At 42.9% G+C, this 23,744-nt stretch overlaps 1 protein-coding gene and 1 long non-coding RNA gene across 4 annotated transcripts in view; one reads left to right on the forward strand and one right to left on the reverse strand.

Annotated features, from left to right (window-relative positions):
- Nucleotides 1–23,744, forward strand: part of Gm30489 — a 146,979-nt gene that overhangs the window by 87,760 nt on the left and 35,475 nt on the right. For both annotated transcript variants that reach the window (XR_873243.2, XR_873245.2), the window contains exon 3: nt 2,676–2,806. This is a non-coding gene — a long non-coding RNA (predicted gene, 30489). The remainder of the gene's footprint in view (nt 1–2,675; nt 2,807–23,744) is intronic.
- The window catches only part of F13a1 (coagulation factor XIII, A1 subunit), a 183,067-nt gene that overhangs the window by 44,572 nt on the left and 114,751 nt on the right, over nt 1–23,744 (reverse strand). For both annotated transcript variants that reach the window (NM_001166391.1, NM_028784.3), the window contains 2 exon segments: nt 6,783–6,886; nt 5,115–5,203 (listed from right to left, as the gene is read on the reverse strand). In NM_001166391.1, coding sequence (NP_001159863.1) covers nt 5,115–5,203; nt 6,783–6,886 — 193 coding nt within the window.

Here is a 23,744-nt window from a genome sequence, read left to right on the forward strand (position 1 = left end):
CAGTTCCAGGGATTGAGGTCATGCAGTCAGGCTTGGCAACAGGCATCTTTGCTCACCTAACCATCTAGGCTGTTCCTGTTGATTATTTTTGATATAGGCTACCCTGTGTACCTCAACTCGGCCTGGAATTCACTACGTAGCCTTGGCTGGCATCTGATTTGGCCTTAGCCTCCCAAGGGCTGGAATATAGGTGTGTAGCTACACCTGGTGTGTGAATTCTCTATGTTTGTGGCCTGTCTTGTCTTTTGTTTGTTTTGAATGGAAATCAATCTTAGTGAACACCCAAATCCTACCTCTATACTCAAAGAGACTGTGGTCACATAGAGCCCGGCATCCTGCCATGATTGCTGGTGTTGTCTTCACAGCATAGCACTTTGCCGCTGGTCAGACATGGTGCTTCCTGTAGAGGTTATGCTGTTTGTCAGGTCCTTGGGACTTAGGAAGATGGGCTGGATTCTCAATACATCAAAGAATCCCTGAAAATTTGTGGCAGGTACCCATAGCATGGTGTACTCCATGTTCTTTGTTATTGGGGATTGAGATGCCTTCTCAAGTTCAGGACCCAAGGATAAAGTCTCTTTGCTTTGTCCATTTATCTGTAGAAACAACCTTGCTACAGACCCTACAGAGAAAGCATTGCTTCCCTAAGAGCATACGGAGGCCCTGGATTCCCGCTCAGCCAGGTGTCTCCTGGCACAAGTGCCAAACACTCACCCTGTACTTGACATGTGCAGCTTGTGATTATAGGAGGCTGAGTCTGCTGTGGATGCTCTCTGCAGGGTCCTACGTGTTCCTTGTCCCCCAACAGCATAAGATGCAGCTGGGACCCTCATCTCCAAGTTGTTGTTTTTATCAGTGTTCTCTGTTTACTATATATATGTATGTATATTTGTATGTATGTATGCATGTATGTAAGTATGTATATTTATATACTTTTATGTATATATGTATGTGCTACGTTTGTATGTACATATATGTGTATTCATTCATTGCAGCAGACATTACTCCTACTGATGAGAATTCAGGAAACTCTACCTTTACTGAGCTTCTATCCCAGGTGTGTGTGTGTGTGTGTCTGTGTGTGTGTGTAGGTCTTATTGAAGAGGAAACAATAGGAGTCTGACATAAACAGCACATTCACTCTGAAATGAGTGATTTTTTCACCAAAGGAAGAGAGGGTAATGGGGGTGGGGCACTTTCTTTGGAGAAACACATGACCTTGTTTCCAAAAGAACAAGAAGCCCCGTAGAGCTAGAGGGAGATGAACAAAGTATGGGTGGGAGGGCACCCAGAGGCTGGACCACACAGCATTCATCAAGATTCATGTTCAGTTTAAATGCAAAGATGATAGGAATCCATCAGAAGATCCATTTTAATTGACAGCTCAAAGAGTGATTCTGGCTGATTGTTGGAGGACAGAAAGATGAGAGGGAAGAGGGAGGTGAACTAGGAGGGCACATCACAGAGCTCAGTACGGCAGAGCTCAGAGGCTCATGCTGGGAATTGTGGGACCAACTGGACTTCAGACACCTTTGAAGATGTTCCTGGAGAAAATTTGTGAGGCAGGTTAAGGAGATAAATCAAAATAATCCTTGAATTTTGTGAATTATTTGAATGAATGGATAAACTGCATTTGATCCAAGTAGGAGATCCTTATAAAACAGATTTACTCTGAGAAAGCAATGATAGGTTTGAAATGAGAACAATTGCCAGAAGCATCTGTAAGCTTGCTATAGAGAATGGATGGTACAGAGCCAGAGAGGCAGAGCTCTGGAGAGGGAGTCACTGTGGTCTAAAAAAACCCATTAGTGCTACCAATAAAGTCACCCCAGGTCAGGAGTGTGTGTGTGTGTGTCTGTGTGTGTGTGTGTGTGTGTATGTGTGTGTTCATGAATGTGTGGTTTGTATGTGTGCTGTATGTATGTTTGAGACCTACAGGTGTACATGTATGTGTATAGCATGTGTGAACCATGTCTGTGCCAGGCATGCTTGCGTGTATGTATCTGTGTGTGTATGTGGTATGTGAGGGGTGTGGTGTGTGTGTGTGTGTGAGAGAGAGAGAGAGAGAGAGACAGAGAGAGACAGAGACTCACAGAGCTGTTTATACATTTATGTATATTAGTGTGTGTGTGTGTGTGAGTGTGTGTGCCCATTTGCAGTGAGGTGGTATTAAGAAGGCAGTAGAGTCCATTGGATACAGTTAAAGCAGAAGATGATTATGTTCCCCATGAAGCAGCTCTTTACTGAGGACCACCGAGGCAGATGAAGCCAGTCTGGTCTACAGAGTAAGTTCCAGGACAGCCAGGGCTATACAGAGAAACCCTGTCTCGAAAAACAAAAACAAAAACAAAAACAAAAACAAAAAAACAAAACAAAACAAAACAAAACAAAAACAAACAAACGAACAAAAAAGTAAAGTCAAACTTAAAACTCTTGGACTCTTTACTTATCTCTTCAGAAGCCCCAGGCCATGCTGTGTTAGGGAGAGAAGGGGCACCTGGGTCCTTTTGGACCTACAGGAACTCAACGTGAAGAAGGCATGTGGAGGGACGGGCACCGAATCCCAGGTGTGGATGCCATCACGCTCCCTTCTGTCCCTGCCTACAAAATGTGAGCGAGAAGAAAGGAGCCATTTTCCATGTACCTTTTCCCTTTCAGACTCCATTGTTTTTCAGATACCAAGGAAGCTCCAGAAAAGCTGACACGTAATCAATGAACTGGATGGTCAGGAAGCTGGTGAAGAACAACTGGGAAGCCAGCATGCTGAGAAGCAAGAACAGGCAAGCCACCTGCTGACATCCCTCTGGTAGGACGAGGTGGCACACAGGTGGAGGGAGGGAAGGTGCATCACCCTCCACCTAAGTCACCGAGACCCATGCTAAAGTTGCCTGCTCACCCCTTTGCGGTCCTAGCGAGCACCTCTTGAGAGAAGACACCTCGGGTGCTTTTTAGGCAGCTTATACATCTCTGACAAATAGCTCGAACCTGGAGCCCAGCCCAAACTCAGGCAACAAACAGCCTGCACAGCAAAGAAGCCTCTGCAGCCGCGAGAGAGGAGCAATTATCTGCATAGCCTGATGACATTCCTAACACCCTGATCTATATTTAATAACAGCAAAAAGCGCTTGCATTAACAGCTATTAGGACCTTCACCACTGCAAGGAGGGCCACCCGCTCTCCTCGGTAGCAATAAAGCACAATAAAAGTATAAAAAGAAAGCTACATGGGTTTCAGAGCCATCTCCCATGAAGAGATTCTCGGAGTGTCATAAACTGTCAGATGAGGGCAGGGGAGACTTGTACAGATTTTCAATCTCAAAACAAAATCAAATGGATAAAACTCCAAGCACTGTAAGGCTGCTCTCTGGAGGCTTCTAGAGGCATCTAGAAACCACAATAGCAGATAGAGTGCAGTCCTTCTGTGATTTCTGCTGTCTAAATGTCTGAATAACCATTGCTCCATCCCCTGTAAGCCCAAAGCACTCTGCTCTTAGAACTAGGGTCATATCCAAAGGCAAATGCTCTTTGGCTTTTGATAAGATTACATTTTGATTAAATTGATGACATATAGAAGATTTGATTAGCCGAAGAAACAGTTCTTATCCTTTCCCTACAGGACATCTTAGCTGAATGGCAGGACACACTGTAGGTGTTTGTTCTTTTCCCTGTGGTTATGGGGCTGACTGGGAGCTGCAGCTTGCTGCCACCCAGTATCATCTGAGAGGATCTGACCATGTGTGTTTATCCCAGGAAGAGATCCTAATTCCAAACCCAAAGTGTGGTTTCTATTGAATTTGTACCATTCCTTTGCACCATTATAAGGTTTAAAGATTGTAAGTGGAGATATCACGGGTCAGGAGCCATCTCTACTTACACAGGGAATCATGGTTGCCAAGCTACTTCCTGCCTTAGAGTATTAGGGTGTTTGCTATCTTTCAGTTTCTGGCTCTTTTTTTTTCTTAATGAGTGCATCTCCATGTATGAATGCAATCTTATGCTGACTGTATTGCTCATACGATAGCTACAAGTGTTCTTGGTATTACCACATTTCACTACTGATGTGTGGATTGATTTACTGACATATTCCCACCCAAGGATGATCCATCCCAAGGCCCTGGGCCTCAGAGCTCCCCCCGTAGCCTTCCCTGGTGTGAGCTAACAGGAGATACATAGTCCTTCCAGAGTGACTGCCCGGCTAAACTCAAGTGCCCACTCGGTTTCAAAATTCAGCACAGCTCTTTATTAGCTACATTACTGGGGAAAGGATATTAGTCTCTCTGCTTTACCTCGCCCTGATTTTCTTTTCAGTTCAACGGGGAAACTGATAGTACTCACTTTAAAAGGATTTCTATGAGCATCAAGTGGCAGGCAGAGTGATTGCTGGATACAGGAGCGAACCCTTCCCGTGTTGATTGCTGTACATACACCTCAAAGGAGTTCTACATCTCAGCCTTTAATACCCTCATCCCCAAGAGACTCCCAGGATTCTCCTTTACCCGACGTCTCTCACCCTGATTTAATTAGCTGTTTCCTGTCCTTCAAGCTCCTGCCCTATTATTCTGGCATCTTAGACCCTTTACTTAACATCTTTATCAACCCCTTAAGTGGTCAAAATTTCTCTACTTGAGTAGCACTTTATACCTTTCCTTCTCTTTTTGCCTGCTATTGGTGCTGCTGGTGGTGCTGCTGGTGATGGTGGTAGTGTGTGTATTGATTTTTGTGTACTTCTGGGTCAGTCTTAGATGGGAGTTACATACTCTGAAACTGCCACAGCAAGGCCACTTTTTACTGAGCTTTAGTTGAGTGATCGATCCACTTCATCATTTGATGTCTTCAGAATTATCCTCGTCAGTTCCTAGGTGCCCAGAACTAAACTCAGGTTTGCAAATCTCTTGCTTTTAGTAGAAATACAACCTCAAAAGTCTAAGACAGGAAAGCGTTAAGTAGGAATTGCGTTTAGCATTTAAAAAACCCGAGGCTGGAAAGATGTCTGGTTGACAGGAAGCATACTCGATGTACCTGGGAAATCGAGAAGTAGCAACCTGGTGTCTAACTCTTCAGTGTGTTAAGAGACAGTGGTGGAAAATTGGCACTTGCCTCCAGCTTTCCACTTACCTCTGCAAAAACAAACGGGGCATCAAACTGGAAGCAGACATGGCCATGCTTAACGGCTTGGACAGAGGCAGGGCCACAGCGGTACATGCCTGTAGCACACAACAAAGAGGAAGGCAGTGTGAATTTGTAGTTTTCAATTCTGCCCATCCACAGGACAGCACACAGCACTTAGGCAGCCTACAGACACCAGTACTCCCCAGCTTCACCACTGACTTTGCCTAAATGCTTTCACTGGCTACAGGAGACAGATGACTGATGTGTGTCGTCAATAGGGTTCTACTAGGAAGGCTAACCCAATCCTGAATGTGACAGAGAGGAAAAGAATATGGGGACAATAGTTTTCCTAATTCTGTTCAGTTGACTGCAACCATATGCACTAAGCTATGTATCAGCTGGTACCTATCCTGGTTAGCATTTATTTATTTATTTATTTATGGGAGGAAAACCTTAGCTGGGAAAATGCCTCTACTTGACTGACACATGGGCAAGCCTCTGGGGGTCTTTTCTTGGTCAATGATTGATGTCAAAACACTGAGTCCACTGTAGGTGGGTGGTACCATCCCTAGGTAGATGGTTCTGTGTTATACAAGAAAGGAGCCTGAGCAAGCTATCTCTAGCACCTGCCCTGACTTCCCTTCCTAATGGACTATGTAACAGTCACCTAGAAATAATTGTTTCCTCCCTAAGTTGCTTTTCATTATGGTGTTTATCACAGCCCCAGAAGTCTGACTTGGACTGTATCTGATACCTCCTCAGTAGCTCTATTGACCTTCCTTTGACTGCTGTTTTCTTTATGATGTTTGTCAGGTTCGATTGTAGAACTTGGACACTAATCATGTCCATTTAGCTAATGATCCTATGGTCATGGTTATGTTTCTAAAATCCATTAAACTTTAGTCATCTAGGAACACTTTCTAAGAGATTGGCTAATATTAGTTCCCTTCGAGTCTCCTTGTAGTATTCAGCCCAGCTAGCATGACACTTTCTCCATAAAAGCCAGTATCCCAGCATGGCATCATCATGGCTGTAGGCTGAATGCTTCTGTATCTATGAAGGTGTATGACATCACCATCTTGGACCAACACCAGAAAACAGAGATGAGTGCGCTGGGGTCTGCAGTCCACTCATGTGTATCATTATGTTAAAAAGAGTGTGACTCTATAGGAATCTGGGGTTGGTCACAGCTGCTGCTGATTATCAAGGCTGGAAAGTTAGAAGACAAATATCTACCCACTCAGGTTTTGAAACTGAGCATCAGGAGACACCAGGCTTTAAAGGAACAACAATTTAATGTGTGATTTATAATTATTTTCAATATCTTTATTTTCTTTCTAGCCTTTTACCACTTCATCACTGTGGATCAGGGAGGGCTGAAATTTATTTTATAGCCCTAGTAAAAATGCTTACCCAGATATTTTTTTTTTGCCCTTGTCTTCAAAACTGCTTATCAAAGCAGGAGTAGATGAATTATATAAGTTAGATTCTTTTTCGAAAAGTTGTAAAACAATCAGGGTAAAGCTGACTATTGAAACAAACTAAAATTTGATTGACAGGCAGTTAATCCTGTATGCGTGCCCAGCAAGCACATTTCCAGTGTCGGTTCCTAATAAGGATGCTACCCACACACCTAGGTGTGCAGTCAAGTGACGAGGAAAGAGGTGGGCTTACCATCACTGTTTTCCTGGGGTGTGCTGTCCACAGCTTGCCAGCCTCCAAATCCAACAGGAAGATCAGGCCTTGTCATCCACGCTTCGTTCCAGCAGTGGTAGTTCCTAAGGAGACAATCCTGAACAGGTTACACTTTTCATGACACCCCAAGCTCCTAGCAACCAAAGCGAGACCTCGAGTCTATGCTATGATTGCTTGAATAGATCAAGCTCAGTCTGGAGGCTTTGGAGATTGCCTGCATCTCCAGATTTTAGTTTGTGGTGTTTGGATTCCAACTGGCCTCCCTTGGGATCCCTGATATGACTAGCTGTTGTTTTCTCTCTACTAAAGTCAGCTTCAAAGTCATTCAGAGATACTGTAACTCTTTTGATCTTAACCGTCCTCAGAGAGAGAGAGAGAGAGAAAGAGAGAGAGAGAGAGAGAGAGAGAGAGAGAGAACATTTACGATGGTCAAAGGTAGGGAAGAAATGCCAGCTTAAATTAAATATCTCTTTTTTTTTCACATGGTTTCAATTTACACAAAGTGTATTTTGATAAAATTTAGTAATACTTATTTATGCTTATTGTCTTAGACCATTGTCATAGAAACGATAACATTAGCTCCTGATTATAAATCTGTGGTAATTTGCATCTGATTTCCAACGAGAAGAAAAGGTTACCAGGGCAATGTGTCTTTACCCTTTACCAAAAGCAGGCACCCCACGAGGTGAGGCCTTTTGAAACTCCCCTGAACCTTGCATATGACCCTTGAAGCAAGAGCACAGAATGAAATGTCATCGTGAATTGTATTATTATGTCCTTGGAAAGACCTGAGTTTATATGACAGTAGAGAATCAAACGAGAGCACATTAACCTGTAAGCACTATGGAAAATGTTCATATAGTAATAAGGATTTAATAGTGGCTATTTCTCATTCTGTTTATCACGCTGATGGTTTCAGGTCTAGCTGTCATCCATTCTCCTGAAAAGACCCGCAATGTCAGTAGTTTGTGCATGGTCCCATCTCTCTCATTTCTAGCCATTTCTAATTGGGTCAATCAAGAGATTCTAACCTAATCACATACCCACAGTGCACAGGGCACCTTGCTGAGTGCTGATGAGTCAAAGATGATCAGGGTATGAATTGTAGAGTCTCCCATAAAGAACCTCACAATGAATAAGGAATAACAACCTATATATCACTTGCCAATTACTAAAACATGCTGTATACTTGTGGCAAGGTTTAATTAAGAGAATACAGGGATGCATTTAGAACAGGGCTTGACATATGTAAGTGTTCAAACAACGGAACCCAGGTTTTTAAACATAATTAATGAAAATGACATGTGCTGAAATAGAAATTTACTGGGAATGCCACGGGATCACTGAGTGACAGATGGCTGGTCGCAGGGCCTTGAGGAAGTCTGTGCAGAGGTGGAGCCAGTTTTTCTGAGTCCTGCATAATGCAGGGGAGGTTAGCAGATTGACAAAGAGGAAAGAAAGCCAATCTGGGAGGCAGAAATTAGTGGCCACAGTGTATCTGGGGTATTAAAACCTGATCAGAGTTGGGGGTGCAACTAACAAAGATGCCTAACTCGCATACTTTGTAAAAATTTGTATATATTTTAACACATTTGACAGTCCCCAAACCTTGTGAATTCTATCACAATTACCCCAGCTTAGAAGGGAGGAAGCATAGAGCATTTAAGACGATAACCTTAGATGGTGTAGGTCAAAGGTGGAGCTTTACAGTTGATGCTCTTAATATGGAGAAAATTGTAAGACTTCTGAATCAAGTTAACTTATGTGCTTTGCTTTTATTAGAAGCTATTGAAACAATTCAAGTAATAGAATGAAATTTACAGACTGGTGTTCGTGGAAGAGAGGTAGGGCCCTCAGTCTTCAGATTTGGCAGAGTTCCCCCCTCTTCCACACACACACATACACAAACTGAAACTCTGCTATAGTCTACAATATTCCAAACAAGGTATCTACTATAAAGACAGTAGTCACCGTGTGTGTGTGTGGGGGGGGGGGGTGTTAAGAAAACCCATCTGAAGGTACAACCCCAGTTCCTATGTGAAGGTTCTATATCAATGGTTCTCAACCTGTGGGTCATGAGTCTTTCGCAGGGGTGTCTAAGACCATCAGAAAACACAGATATTTACATTACTGTTCATAACAGCAAAACTATTGTTATGAAGTAGCAACAAAAATAATTTTATGGTTGGGGAGTCAACAAAATATGAGGAACTATATTTAATACAAGAACTGTATTAAAGGGTCTCAGCATAAGGACAGCTGAGAGACACTGCTCTGTATAGTCAAGAATTACTCTGAACTTTTTTTGATCCATCTCTATACCTCTGAAGAGCTGGTACTACAAACCAGGGTTATCCCATCTAAGAATCCAACTCAGGGCTTCATACATGCTAGGTAAATACTCTACCAACTGAGTTCTATCCCAAGCCCCAAGGAAGATGTGTGTTTCACCAGAGTGAAGAAGCAAAGAACAAAGTTTCTATTGGCAGTGGGGAAGATTGTGGCATATGTTAGGATCCCTTGATTGACCCAATTAGAAATAGCTAGAAGAGAGAGAGGGAGAGAGAGAGAGAGAGAGAGAGAGAGAGAGAGAGAGAGAGAGAGAGAGAGGGAGAGGGAGAGGGAGAGGGAGAGGGAGAGGGAGAAAGAGAGGGAGAAAGAAGAAGAAGAAGAAGAAGAAGAAGAAGAAGAAGAAGAAGAAGAAGAAGAAGAAGAAGAAGAAGAAGAAGAAGACGAGGAGGAGGAGGAGGAGGAGGAGGAGGAGGAGGAGGAGGAGGAGGAGGAGGAGAGGGACGGAGAGGAGAGAGAGGAGAGGAGAGGGAGAGATGGGACTATGCACAAACTACTGACATTGAGGGACTTTTCAGGAGATTGGATGATGGCTGGGCTTGAAACCATCAGTGTTACATTCTGGACTTCAGGTGCTGGATTGCCTATGGAAAATTCAGAAGTTACCCCAAAGGCATTTTGTTCATACATGTGACACTCAATATTTGATAAAGAGATAGCTGGAGTGTTCATAGGTAAAATAGAGTGGGGCAGAATTCCATTGGTGAAGAAGGTTACAAAGTGCAGTAGAGTATTCTAGAAGAGGGATATGAGTTGTGAAGGGGAGAGGAAAATAATGAGTCAGGGGCTACTGCTTAACACAATACAAGGAAGATGGCTTTGAATAGTTAAGTTTAGGCATGACTGACATATGCCTACTTCCTACCCATTGGCTCTTTTAGTATGGAAAGGGCCAGTGGGAAGGAAGTGGGAATAAGGGTTCAATTTAAGGGTCAAGTGGCAGAGGCCAGGGACAGTCAGTGGGACAGGTGTAGAAAGTTATTCCAGGTCTCCAGGGAAGTAAGGATATGGTAAGGATCACGATATATGGTCTCTGAGCAGGATCGAGAGTTGAGGTTCTACTAGAGAGCAACCTCTGTCTCAGGATGGTCACTTTGTGTAGCACCTTGCCTATCTACATCCAGAAGAGAGGCAGAGGCACCAGGGAAGACAGCAAAAAGACATTTCCAGGGCAGAGTGGGCCTGTTTTCTCCATGGTTCTCCCTGTTCCACGTCCCCCTCCCAAGATGAATAGGGTCCAGATTATCCTTATTAAATGCAGATCTCCTTGACAAGGTTAGCCTGGGACAAGACAAATACTCCGTATTTCAGATCTCAGGCAAAGACATTTCTCTAAAGATAATATTTCTTTTCATATGGCCAGGAGGTGGGGAATGTTACCTCTCAGTGTATCACCTAATTGCTTACCCACGAGGTCCAGCTTCCAGTTTTACTTACTGCTAGGATGCTCTCTGTGTTTAAAAAGGTTCCTCACAGGGCGAGGAGCTCGCAGGCAGTAGGGAGACTGATTGATAGCTGCACTCTCTTTGGCAGTGGGTGGCAAGGGCAGTGACTTAGCAGCCAGCTGCCTACGAGCAGTGGGAGAGGAAGTCACACCGATCTACACAACCAAGGAGACTGTTCACAGTGCAGTTAGCTTTCTTTGAATGGTGAAGTACTGAGAGCCCTCCTTTCAGCATACATACTGGTCTGCTCTAGCCTAAATTCCCCCATTATAGAGGCTATATTTATAGGCATTTGCTTTTTTTAAAAATATTAAATAAGAGGTACTTAATGGAAAGGGGGAAAACTTGTTTCTGGCTGTTATCAAATATTTGGTGCGTTTTGAGTTTTAGGTTTGCTTTGGTGTAATGCACACACACGTATGAGGGTGGAAGTTTCTAAATATCATTTCTTTTCCCTGATAAACTTCTACTAACATTTCTTTTCTATTTTTTTTAAATTAAACCATCAAATAATAGAATAAGGTGTGGGGAGCGGGTGTGGCGGCAGTCCCAAAGGCGCCAGGGACTGCAGCTAAGTCATATGACTTGCACCTGACTTCCTCATATAAGACACATCTTGAGTGCTGCGCAGGTGTACCAGGATACAGGTGAATCCAATTTGGTGGAGATTTGCCCCTGCTGCCCTGATTAGCTGAAGCCTCGTGACTGGCGAGGGGGCATGGCCTGCAGTGCGTGGATGAGAGAGAGTATAAAAGGAGTGAGAGGCCCAGGGTTCGGGGGAGATATATAAACAAGGGAGATATATAAACAAGGGAGATATAAAAACAAGGGAGATATAAACAGGGGAGATATAAACAAGGGAGATATAGACTGAATAAATGTGTGCAGAAGGATCCTGTAGCAGCGTCGTTCTTCCTGGCCAGTTGGGCTCGCGCAACAGTTGGTGCCAGAAACCCGGGAAGAAAAACTCGGGACGGGACGAGAAGACCTGGGACGAGAAGACCTGGGACGAGAAAACCCGGGACAAGAAACATCTTCAGGCACGAGTGAAGACCCCCTGCTACAGGGAGGATTCAGAACTGCATAACGGGGAAGAAGGGGTTAATGAAGTGTTCCCGTAAAACAGACTGTTGAGAAGGATCCGGCGTGGATTCAGAACTCTTCAGCTGGGGAACGGTACTGATGAAGAGAAAGAAGAAAGATGAAGACTGAATAAACTGCTGTTAGAAGGACTGGTGGTAGTGTCTTTCTTGCTGGTCGAGAGTGGGCGCGACAATTGGTGGCCCGTACGGGGAACCGACTCCCCCACCGAGTTCAGAACTTTCAGCAGTCAGTGGTTGCCGGCAGGCAGGGTAAGTTCACGGTGAGTGAAATTTGCGACCCCAGGAGTTTGGGAAGGACCTTGGATAAAATAGAGGTGAGCATAAAGTTGCCAGGAAGTAGGCACAAAGTAACCCAGGAGTTTGGGAAGGACCTTGGATAAAATAGAGGCAAGTATAAAGTTGCCAGGAAGCAGGCACAAGGTAAAGATAGGTTCCTGGCTTTGGGACAAGATAAGGTTCATGGGTTTCAGGACAGATTAAGGAACTATGATAAGCTCAGTGTAGTGATCAATAGATCCTCGCTGTGTAGTTATGCTTTTTTCTCCCATTGACCCTTTGTGGGTAGGTCTGATAGTTTTGGTCTTGTTTGTTCTGATATATGGACTCTGTTACTGTTTGAAACTGTGTGTAGAGGCAGTCAAGACAGGTCAGAAAATCCTTATAGAGCAACAAGAAAATATGTCGGAAGAGGAAAAGGGCTTAAAAAGAAAAAGGAAAAAGAAAGGAGACACAGTGTTATCAGGTGGACAGAAAGGACAAAATAAAAGAGCTGAGGCGGAGGAGGAAGGCGAATTAGCTTCTGCGTCCTCTCCCTATGCCTCCTCAGCAGCCACCTGTAGGTGGACCTTCTGTCTGGAGATTTGGAGAGGATCGACCGGATCAGGTGTTGATGTGGGCGAGAGGGTCTGTTTGTGTGTTTCCACAGGACCAGACGGAACCTCTTTGGGTGCCGGAGAGGTTGGTGAGACGCTACAAGAATGAGGCTCCTGATCCAGTTGCCCCTGTGGATGTGGTGGATGATCCCACAAGCACAAAGGATGGAGCCGAGATGAGAGATCCTTTCGGTATTCCAGAAGCCGATACCAGCTCGACATGACATTCAAATTTTTCCACGCTTTTTGATCCCTGAATTCCCCTTAAAGAGATAGCCCCGCTGGCCATCTATCCCTTGCTTCAGGGAAGATGAGCGGGGATGAGAGCCCTGGGATGTATGCTTGTTATAGTGTGTGTGTTGTGTGTTTGGCACATGTGTTAGGTGCAGAGTGTGCGGCCCGCACTTTCGCCATGGTAGCGTAGGCTTTTGCTGCAGTGGAGGCGGGACAATCTCCTCAGATTCGGTTTGCCGCTCTAAAAGAAATTATGCTGCGTTATGCCGTGGGGTGCGAGGCTAAGCACTGCACAGAGGATAGCTTGCTGTTGGCATCCTGTGGAAGGCACGTCTGATTGCATGAAGGTTCAGTGTCCTAGTTCCCTTCCCTCAGGAAAAACGACACGGGAGCTGGCCAAGACCTCTCTGGGTGATGAGCCTAAGGGATGGTTTTGTGTAGGGCCCCTATGCTTGCACACTGGGGATCAGACCTCTACCTTCACCCATGAGGCTTGCTTGCAGCAATTAAGATCTGGCCATAGGTTAATTAATATCCTGGCCTTTTGATGCACCTGCCGCAAGCAAAACACAATCTCCCCAGGAGTGGCTTGGCATGATTGAGAGGTAGTCAGTGATAAGACTCCCTGTGCATGTCACCAACCTAAGACAGGGATCAAACCAATGCTGTTTGTCACCCAAGGACGGGTAAGGGGCATGGCTGCGGGGGGCTATCTACAGACATTCTCTCTGCCAAAAAAGAAAAAAGGGGGAATTGTGGGGAGCGGGTGTGGCGGCAGTCCCAAAGGCGCCAGGGACTGCAGCTAAGTCATATGACTTGCACCTGACTTCCTCATATAAGACACATCTTGAGTGCTGCGCAGGTGTACCAGGATACAGGTGAATCCAATTTGGTGGAGATTTGCCCCTGCTGCCCTGATTAGCTGAAGCCTCGTGACTGGCGAGGGGGCATGGCCTGCAGTGCGTGGATGAGAGAGAGTATAAAAGGAGTGAGAGGCCCAGGGTTCGGGGGAGATATATAAACAAGGGAGATATATAAACAAGGGAGATATAAAAACAAGGGAGATATAAACAGGGGAGATATAAACAAGGGAGATATAGACTGAATAAATGTGTGCAGAAGGATCCTGTAGCAGCGTCGTTCTTCCTGGCCAGTTGGGCTCGCGCAACAATAAGGAAATACTGTACATTAAACATACATTAGTGGGATTAAATGTGATTTCAAATATTTTTTTAATTAAAAAAAATTTTTTTTAAGACAGGGTTTGTCTGTATAGCCCTGGCTCTTCTGGAATGCACTCTGTAGACCAGGCTGGCCTTGAACTGAGAAATCTGCCTGCTTTTGTCTTCCAAGTGCTGGGATTAAAGGCGTGCACCACCACTGCCCAACTAATTTATTTTATTTTCATGTGTTGTGTTGTCTGCAGGTTTGTCTGTGCACCGTGTGTGTGTGTGTGTGTGTGTGTGTGTGTGTGTGTGTGTGTGTGTAAGTCAGAGGTGAGCTTCATAACTCCTGTAGCTGGAGTTACAGATAGTTTTAGCCAACTATTTTTAGCTGACATGTGGGTGCTGGGAATGGAATCAAACTCAGATCTATTAGAAGAGCAGCCAGTGCTCTTAACTACCGAGTCAGCTCTCCAGCCCTGTAAAAATTGACACGTTATATCTATGTGAAAGTTCATGTGTATGCATGAGTTTGTCCATGGGAGTGTAACACCTGAAACACTCAGAATTTGGTGTTGGACCCCTGGAGGTGGGATTACAGGTGATTTTGAGCTGCCTGACATGGGTGGGAAATTTTCAGGGATTTGTAGAAGGTGTGAATCTGCTTTTTAAATATTAGCCTATTTTCCTCCTTCACTATGAGCTCCACTTGGCTTTTATGTGGTGTTTGGGTTACTATCCCTTCCTCCTCCTCCCCCATCCCTCCTTCAGTCCTCGTTTTCCCTTTCACGGCCTCCTTCTCTGTTTCATGACCTACATCCTCCAAATAAATACATACGAACTAAAACACGGGGTTATTTCTTAAGATCTAGGCTCTTGACATGAAAAAAAGAGATATTTATCTTTCTGAGTCTGGGTACTTTGCTTAATATGATAATTCCTGTTTTAATCCATTTTTCCCTCTAAATGTCATGATTGCATTTTTCTTAATGGCTGAATACAATTCCATTTTGTATATGGAGCACACTGCTTTTATCCATTCATCTATTGATGGGCATCAAGGCTGGCTTCATGTTCTGGTTATTGTGAATAATGCAGCTGTAAACACGAATCTACTTCTGAGGCTCTGTTTGTTTTGCCCTTTCTCACTCTCTCCCTCTGGAGACAGGTCTGCCCTGAGGAGGTGCTGGGTAGAGATGACCCTCTTATTCATGTGGCATGTGTTCCAAGTGATGCCTAAAACTGCAAACAATACCACATCCAGCATATGCTATAGTGTTTCCTATGCAGCCTGTCTTAGTTAGGTTTCTATTGCTGTGAAAAGACACCATGACCACGATAACTCTTATAAAGGAAAACATTAAATTGGGGCTGTCTTACAGTTTCAGAGACTCAGTCCATTATCATGTTGAGGAGCATGGCAGCATGCAGGCAGACATGGTGCTGGAAAGGAGCTGAGAGTTCTGCATCTTGGTCTGCAGGCAGCAAAAGACTACCACACTGGACAAAACTTGAAGATATGAGACCACAAAGTCTGACCCCACCATGACATACTTCCTCCAACAAGGCTACATCTACTCTAAAAGGCCACACCTCCTAATAGTGACACTTCTCATGGGCTAATTATTCAAACACATGAGTGTATGGGGGCTCACTTCTGTTCAAACCACCACATAGCCATACCAAACATGAAATATTTCAATAAGACAAATAAACATACTGTCAACAAAATTTGCAATAATGTCTTTCCTATCCTGGCAGGGACGGAGAAGGTTGTATGGGATTTCATTGTGCTACTCTAAATGACTTGAACTTTAGAAGTAATGAATTTTAGGTCCTGGAGTTAAGTGGACTTGCTGCCTTGACAGAAGACCCACATTGGATGGCTCACAATAGGATGGAGGTCTCTAAGTCGAGCTCCAGAGAATCCAATGCAATTTTAAGGACTCTGAGAGTATTGCACTGATGTGCACAGAGCCATATGCAGTTACACATATATGCTTTGACATGAAATACATATTTAATTTATATGCACATATATAAAACACACACTTTACAATGTAAAAAGAAAAATATTTTTAAAAATCTAAATGGCTTATTTCTGGAGTTTTTCATTTAATGATTAGATTGTGGTTAATCAGGGGTAACTAAAATCATGGAAAGTGAAACCTCAGATAGAGCGCCACTATACTGTACTCATTGGCAGAATTGTGAGGTATCTGCAGGGCGTATATACACTGGAGTTTCTCATTTTATTTACTTGCTGCTTATAATGTTGGGGATCAAAGTAGGGGTTGTGAATATGCTAGGCAAACACTCCAATACTGAGCGACACCCCTGCCCTCTAGTGTAGTTTTATTTAGCTACAAAGAAAGAAAATAAAATCATCTTCTTTGCAGGAAATGTATTGGACTGGATATTGTCACACTGAATGAAATAACCCAAATTCAGAGAGATAAGAATTACCTTTTGGAATGTGGAAAGAAGAGAACATTTAAAAGGGGGAACTTAGTAAGGGAAATGAGAGAGGGAGAGAGGAGAAGATGTAACAGAAGAGGGGTTGTGATCAAAATGCTTTATATGCCTACACAGTTATGTCATCCAAACCCCATCATTTCTTACATGAACGTATGGTAGCAACAACAGTAACAGTAATAACAATAAAAGATTCAAGATTTCACATTTTTGTAGATTTTATATTTGGAACCTGAGTTCCTGCTGCAGTTTCAGAGTCTCTAACATTGAAAGACTTACAAACCTCCAAATTTGTGTAGTTTTTGGATTGTATCTTTCTAAAGAAGGAATAAGCAGCAATTACAATAACTTTTATGAGAATTGTCTAATGAAAATGAAATTTCTTGTGGGACCACAATGATGGAGGTGACAAGGTCTGTGGTAAGTCACTTCCTTTATTCCATATGTGTCATATCACATATGTATTATGTCACATATGTATCATATCACATATGTATCATATCCATGTTTATTATATTACATATGTATATATCCACATGTATCACATCACATATGAGTCATCACATATGAATCATATCACATATATATCATATCATATCATATCATATCATATCACAGGCTAACTAAGCAGGATTAGGAGCCAGGACCAGAGAAGCATTTGCCACATTTTGGGCAAGGGCTTTGTTATAGCTCCTTCCTGGATGTAGAGGAGAGGCTTCTAAGTATCCTGGATAGTTTGTATGTCAACTTGACATAAGCTACAGACATTAGAGAGGAGGGATTCTCAATTGAGAAAAATGTCACCATAAGATCAGGCTGGAGGTAAGCCTGTGGAACATTTTCTTAATTAGTGATTGATGGCCCATTTTGGGTGGTGCCATCCCTGGGCTGGTGGCCTTGGCTTCTATAAGAAAGCAGGTTGAGCAAGTCAGTAAACAGCATCCCTCCATGGTCTTGACAACAGCTTCTGTCTCCATGTTCCTGACATGTTTGAGGTCCTTGCTGGCTTCCCCTCTCCTCTCCAAGTTACTTTGGTCATGGTGTTTTTAATCACGACAATGGAAACCCTAACTAGGACAAGTCAGGAAGCTAATAAAACTTATAAGGCTTGGGAAATTCATGAAACCTAAGAGATTTGAAAGATGCCTTGGAAGGATTATGAAGGTAATAATCAGTTGTTGGTGAGAGGAGACACTGTTTGCTAGAGCTGCCTAAAGTTTGGACCAAGAACTCCAGTGACCCAACTTTTACGATTACCCACATTGGAATGGGCTTTTTGGTGATGTAGCTACTTTTTAGTTATCTATCGTTCCTCAGGCAACCCCTCATTTGTGTTCCAGAAGTATCCACCAGCATTGATTTAGTTTATTATTTGATCCTGTAAACCTATTTGTTTTGAATTTACACACACAGACACACACACACACACAAAACCCAACATAAATGCAAAATTCAGGACCTAAGAATGTTCATCCTTGCATGATTTATAAGAAGGCAAGCTGAGAACCCCAACAACCCAACTGCCCAACAAGTTACCAAGACATTTTAAGCCTGAAGTAGGCGGGAGTAATATCTGTGGCACATGCATGTTTAGAAGCTACACTCCAGAGCACCACGGATGGCATTCAAGATGCCAAGCAAACGCTCCAGCCAACCTGTGCCAAATTTCCAACTCACGGAAAACACTTGACGACAAGTGAGTGTTGGGTTAAGCTGAAAAGTCTGAAACTTCACTATGTAGTAATAAAAATACATATGATCTACAGAGACACGAAAGGATGCTCAAAATATTACAAATGTCTTGAGTAGTTAGAAAGGGGGTGACGCTTGCTCTTCTACGTATTTGCATTATTTGAAAAATAGTAACAAGCATGTATATCTTTCTTTCTTGAAATTTATATGAATACTATAATTTTTCAGTGTGTGTGTGTGTGTGTGTGTGTGTGGGTGTGTGTGTTTATCTGCGAAAGACAGATTTTGGAGGACAAATTGCAGAAGTCATTTCTTTCTTTACACCATTCAGATTCTGGGGAACAAACTCAGGCTTAGTGGTACGTGTGTTTACCCACTAAGCCATCTCACCAGCCCAAGATGACTATTTCTTTTCTTAAATGAGATGTTAAATTGTAGCCAAGGTCTGCCCTGGACCTGTCACCAAGATGGTATGGTGCAGGAGCCTGTGGAATGGAGGACAACTGGACAGAGAATGGAGCTGGACTTTTTTGGATTCATGGGATTAGGATTAAAAAAAAAAGCTAAGTAGTTATTTTAAGAAAGCAATCTTTACCTTGGCTAACCATTTAAATACCCCCATAGCCTTGGCTAGCCATTTAAATACCCTATAGAGTGAGCTCATTTATAATCTTCCAGAAAAGTGTCACAGAAAGGGTTCTTTTTTTTTTTTTTTTTTTGAAAGGGTTCTTAAAAGAGAAGAAAGAGGCTTATAATTTTGTTTGTGTTGCTTCATAAAGGCTCATGGGACAGCATAAATTAGATTCAGAGAAAGTCCTGGGAGAGAGACCTTGGAGCGATTTCAAGTGTGAGCCAAATATTTGGAATTCTTTCATTTGTGAAGATGGTGGGTGCTGGAGGGCAGGCAGGCACTGGGCTACTTTGCAGAGTATTTGTGTTTGGGTGGCAGATGGAGCTAGTTCAACATCCCTGGGTCTGATGATTTTCTAATACAGTCATGACATAGGTGATAAATATGACAACATACCTGGAATGTGGCCTTGGGAAGGGGATGGGAGTGGGGTGGAGGGAGGAAGGAATCAGAAGCAGAAAGGGGAAACAATCTGGTGGACTCTGAGAATTATCAACAAGATGCTTCAAGGTGGAAATGAGAGTGGAGCTGGAGGAAAACCGTGACATTTAGGACATACAAAGAGTGAGATGGCAGAATCAAACTGTTCAGAGGAAGGTTAGAGGAATCATTTATGAAGCTGGGAGCTGGGAGCACGGAGCTCCTTCAGAATGTAGCTGTTCTCAGCTAGGGCTGGGAAGGGGCACTTGAATCTTCCCTGAGGTCATGTCAATCAAAGACCAAGGCCAGAAGTCTAGGCTGGTGGAAACCAGCCAGCTCACCCCTCTTTTAAGCACAGTTGCCTTAGTTCTTAGCAGTTAGGAGCCACCTGAACAAGCCTTGATAGTCTGCATGATGATTCTGGGAGTTGGGGTTAGTAGAAGATGCCATGAAAGAACCAATTTGGGGCTGGAGAGATGGCTCAGGAGTTAAGAGCACTGACTGCTCTTCCAGAGGTCCTGAGTTCAATTCCCATCAATCCTATGGTGGCTCACAACCATCTGTAATGGGATCCAATACCCTGTTCTGGTGTGTCTGAAGACAGCTCTAGTGTACTCATATAAATAAAATAAATAAATCTTAAAAAATAAAACCAATTATCCATCCCAAAAAAGGGGCTATAATGAGGGCACCTACTCTAGTTTATACTGCGAAGGCAAGAAAGTCTACTATGCTCACAGAAAAGTCAATTATAATATACTCTCTTGAGTCACACAAGACACAGATAGGGAGAAGGTACACATGGGATGGACTTGAGGATGTGCTCTGATGACCAAGACAAAACTGGTGTATTTGTCAAAATCATTAGCAACTGTTCTGATCCAGATGTGCCACCAAATAAGAACACTGGCTCTAAAGGCCAGATGGCTCTTCTAGGACATACTGACTAAACACCACTGCAGAACTCAACTGCTTTATGAAAAAAAAAAAAAAAAAGGTGGTATTTAACCTGAGTCTATTTAGCAAGTCATTAGGAACAATTTACAGTGGTTTTCATAAAAGAAATTTTTATAAAATTAGGGAATGATCCCAGAGATATCTCATTTTTTTTCTTCTTTCACCATTTCTGTGTTTTTAATGTACTATAGGTGAGTGGAAGAGGCCGAGAATGAAACTCAATAAAGCAAAACTCAAGCACTGGCAGACAGAAGCTCTGAAGCAGATCATAGAAAAGCAGCCCAATGAAAACAAAGTCCAGCATGCTCAAGGAAGTGGCACCTAGTCATAGTAACTCGCTTTTGTCACAGTGAGGAGAAGCCCCTCCCCCACCCCACGCTAGATTCATATTGAAAGCGAGACCCTGTTTAGTTCATCGCGCTTTCTGGCATAGCAAGTTCGAAATTGCCTTCCCGGCTGAAAATGAAGAAGAGATTAGATTTTTGAACATGTATATTTGTATAAATCTAATGTTTGAAAACTTTCTATAATAAATTCGGTCCAAGCTTTCCCATAATTATTAGAGAGGATTGAAAATCAGCCAACAGTCTCAGTAGGTTCCAAAGTTCCTATTTTGCATTATAAGGATGCTTATGAATAATTATTCTAAAGTTGATAGCTCTTATTTTTACTTTTTAAAGATTTATTTGTTCTGTTTAATTTTTAAAAGTTAAAATATAATTACACTGGGGCTGGTGAGATGGCTCAGTGGGTAAGAGCACCCGACTGCTCTTCCGAAGGTCCGGAGTTCAAATCCCAGCAACCACATGGTGGCTCACAACCATCCATAACAAGATCTGACTCCCTCTTCTGGAGTGTCTGAAGACAGCTACAGTGTACTTACATATAATAAATAAATAAATAAATCTTTAAAAAAAAAGAAAAAAATATATAATTACACTGTTTCTCTCACCCTTTCATCTCTTCAATCCATTCTCCGTAACCCCTCATTATTCCCTCCTGAAATCATAATATCTTTTGCTTTAATTATTTTTATATATGCACATATATGCGTATATGCCTAAATATATGAGTACAACCTGTTCACTTCATTTAATGTTACTTATGTTTGACTTTAGAGATGACCACGTGGTGTTGCATAGCCCTTTCTGGCGCTCTCAGCCCTCCTTATTTACCTGTAGTTCTCTGTGTATAGATGGGGCCCTGTCAGACTTCCCTCTTCCATGTTAGCATGTCTGTTGGTTACTTTTCAGGTCTTGTGCTTAGCCAGCCATTTTGTTGAGGTAACACAGCTGAGGCTTCCCTGACATTTCTAGGGGACACAATCTCACAGCAGATTTTCTGTTTCTCCTGCTCCTTCTGATGCAATGTTCCCTGAGCCTCAGGTACAGGAATAATGCCATAAATGGAACAACTGGGACTGAGTGCCCATGTTCACGTGCTCTCTGCAGTTTGACAGATGTGAGTTTCTGCAATGGTCTCTGTTGCAAAGAGAAGTTTCTTTGATGAAGGATAAACATACTTATCTGGCTGGGCCCTGATGCATGATATCTATAGCTGTTATTTTAAAATACATTTTAAAGCTATCTTATTAACTATCTAATGAAACTAGCCTTGATAATACATAGTTTTATTAGCTTTTCACTTTTTCCTGGCAGCTATGAATGGTATAGGTGATGAGTTTCTTTTAGATAGAACTTAGGTTAAACCAGAATCTAGAATTTCCTTAATCAAAATATCTTACCACGTGTTTATTTATATAGATGATACCCTACTTCTTTCCCATCCAGCCAAATTTCACAAGAAGTATGTGTAATTCTATTTGCCCACTGTCTAGCGAGATGAGCAGTACATGGGTTACAAGGATTTGTTGGAGATATCCCAGTAGGATGGTAGAAAGAGGAAGAGAGTCTAATGTAATATTCTAGAAACTTTAAGGAACAATGCCCTTCCCCAGTTTCTAACATCCATTTGTTATATTAAAGTGAAATCTGTGGACAGCTTTCTGAACACATAATTTCTAAAAGCTCAGTGTAATGCTTAATGGTATGTAATAGGAATGGAGACATGAAGCCTTATGTATGTGGATAGTCATGTGTCCTATAACAACACTTTGCTTAACGGGGGACTACAGATGTGATGGGAATCACACATATTGTTAATATTGAGCTAAAAGCTACTCTTTTGCACTCATGTCATACATTACAACAGTGTCTTTCTCACTTGTTTGTGTGATATATATATATAAAGCAACCTACTGTGCTGTCCATCTTACAAAAGCATAGTACATGTGACTGCACATGGTATGTGACCATGGCAGTAAGCAATCGCGATATTGATTTATGCATTTGCTGTACTGTATCTTTAACATTACTTTATAGTATACTTTTATTGATTGACAAACTTTAAATGATAGGGACTGCAAAAATTTATATTGTGTGAGCTAAACAGACCCAGAAGAACCTCTCTCTCTTTCCCTCCCTCTCCCCCTTCCCCCTCCCTCTCTCCCTCTCCCTCTCTATCCCTCCCTCCCTCTCCCTATCCCTCGATCTCCCTCCCCTTCCCCTTTCCCCTCCCCCTCTCCCCCTCCCTCCCTCTCTCTCTCAGCTGGACCTTAGAAGTTTAGGTTTTTTTAGGTTTAACTTGGAGAATCTGAAGTAGCCAGGAAACTAGAAGGGGTCATTGTAGAGGAGAAGAAATATCATAAAAGAAGCGGACACCAGGGCACAGGTGGTGTGAAGGCAGAAAGAATAATCGAGGAGAAGGCTTAAATGGAGATGACAGAGTTGAACAGAGGAGAAGGTGGGGGAGGAGAGGAGTATCCTTGAAAAGCCGCATCGAAACCTATTATCTTAAAAGTCAAGTTCTCTCTCTCTCTTTCTCTGTCTCTGTGCCTCTGTCTGTCTCTGTCTCTCTATCTCTGTCTCTCTCTCTGTGTCTCTCTCTCTGTGTCTCTCTCTGTGTCTCTCTGTGTCTCTCTGTCTCTGTCTCTCTCTCTGTCTCTCTCTCTCTCTCTCTCTCTCTCTCTCTCTCTCTCACACACACACACACACACACACACACACACTGCAATTACCCTAAATAGGATAATGTTCCTCCCACAAGCCATGTGTTAACCATGCAAAATTCCCAATACAAAATTCTGTATCTCTTCCCTTGAACTTGATCAGAGAGCCCCCCAAACAATATAAGCTTTCATCATTGTTCTTGTTGATCCAGCAGAATCCGACTGTGTGACTGCTGGTATGAATCTGGCTGAGAAGGTACTACTCAATGTGGTCACAGGACATGACAAAATAAAGCGGGCGCTGGCTTGGAATCTTCTTCCATGGCTGCTCAGCTTTGGTAGTACCAGAATGTGCTGCGTGGCTGCTGAGGGCGGGGGTACGTCAACAGTCTTACTCAGTGATGAACACTGAAAATTCTAATAAAATATCTAGCCTGCAAACATCTGCTCTCTTACTTAATAGTGGAATGATTGTTATTGAGGTAACCATCTACTTTCTGATTGATTTTTAAGACCAATTCCACAGGGCTGAATTCGTGCTTGGTATTGTACACCTGGCAGAGAACCTGTGGCTGCAGTCCTCTACACTAAGG

Source organism: Mus musculus, chromosome 13, assembly GCF_000001635.26.
Source record: "Mus musculus strain C57BL/6J chromosome 13, GRCm38.p6 C57BL/6J".
Lineage (NCBI taxonomy): Eukaryota > Metazoa > Chordata > Mammalia > Rodentia > Muridae > Mus > Mus musculus.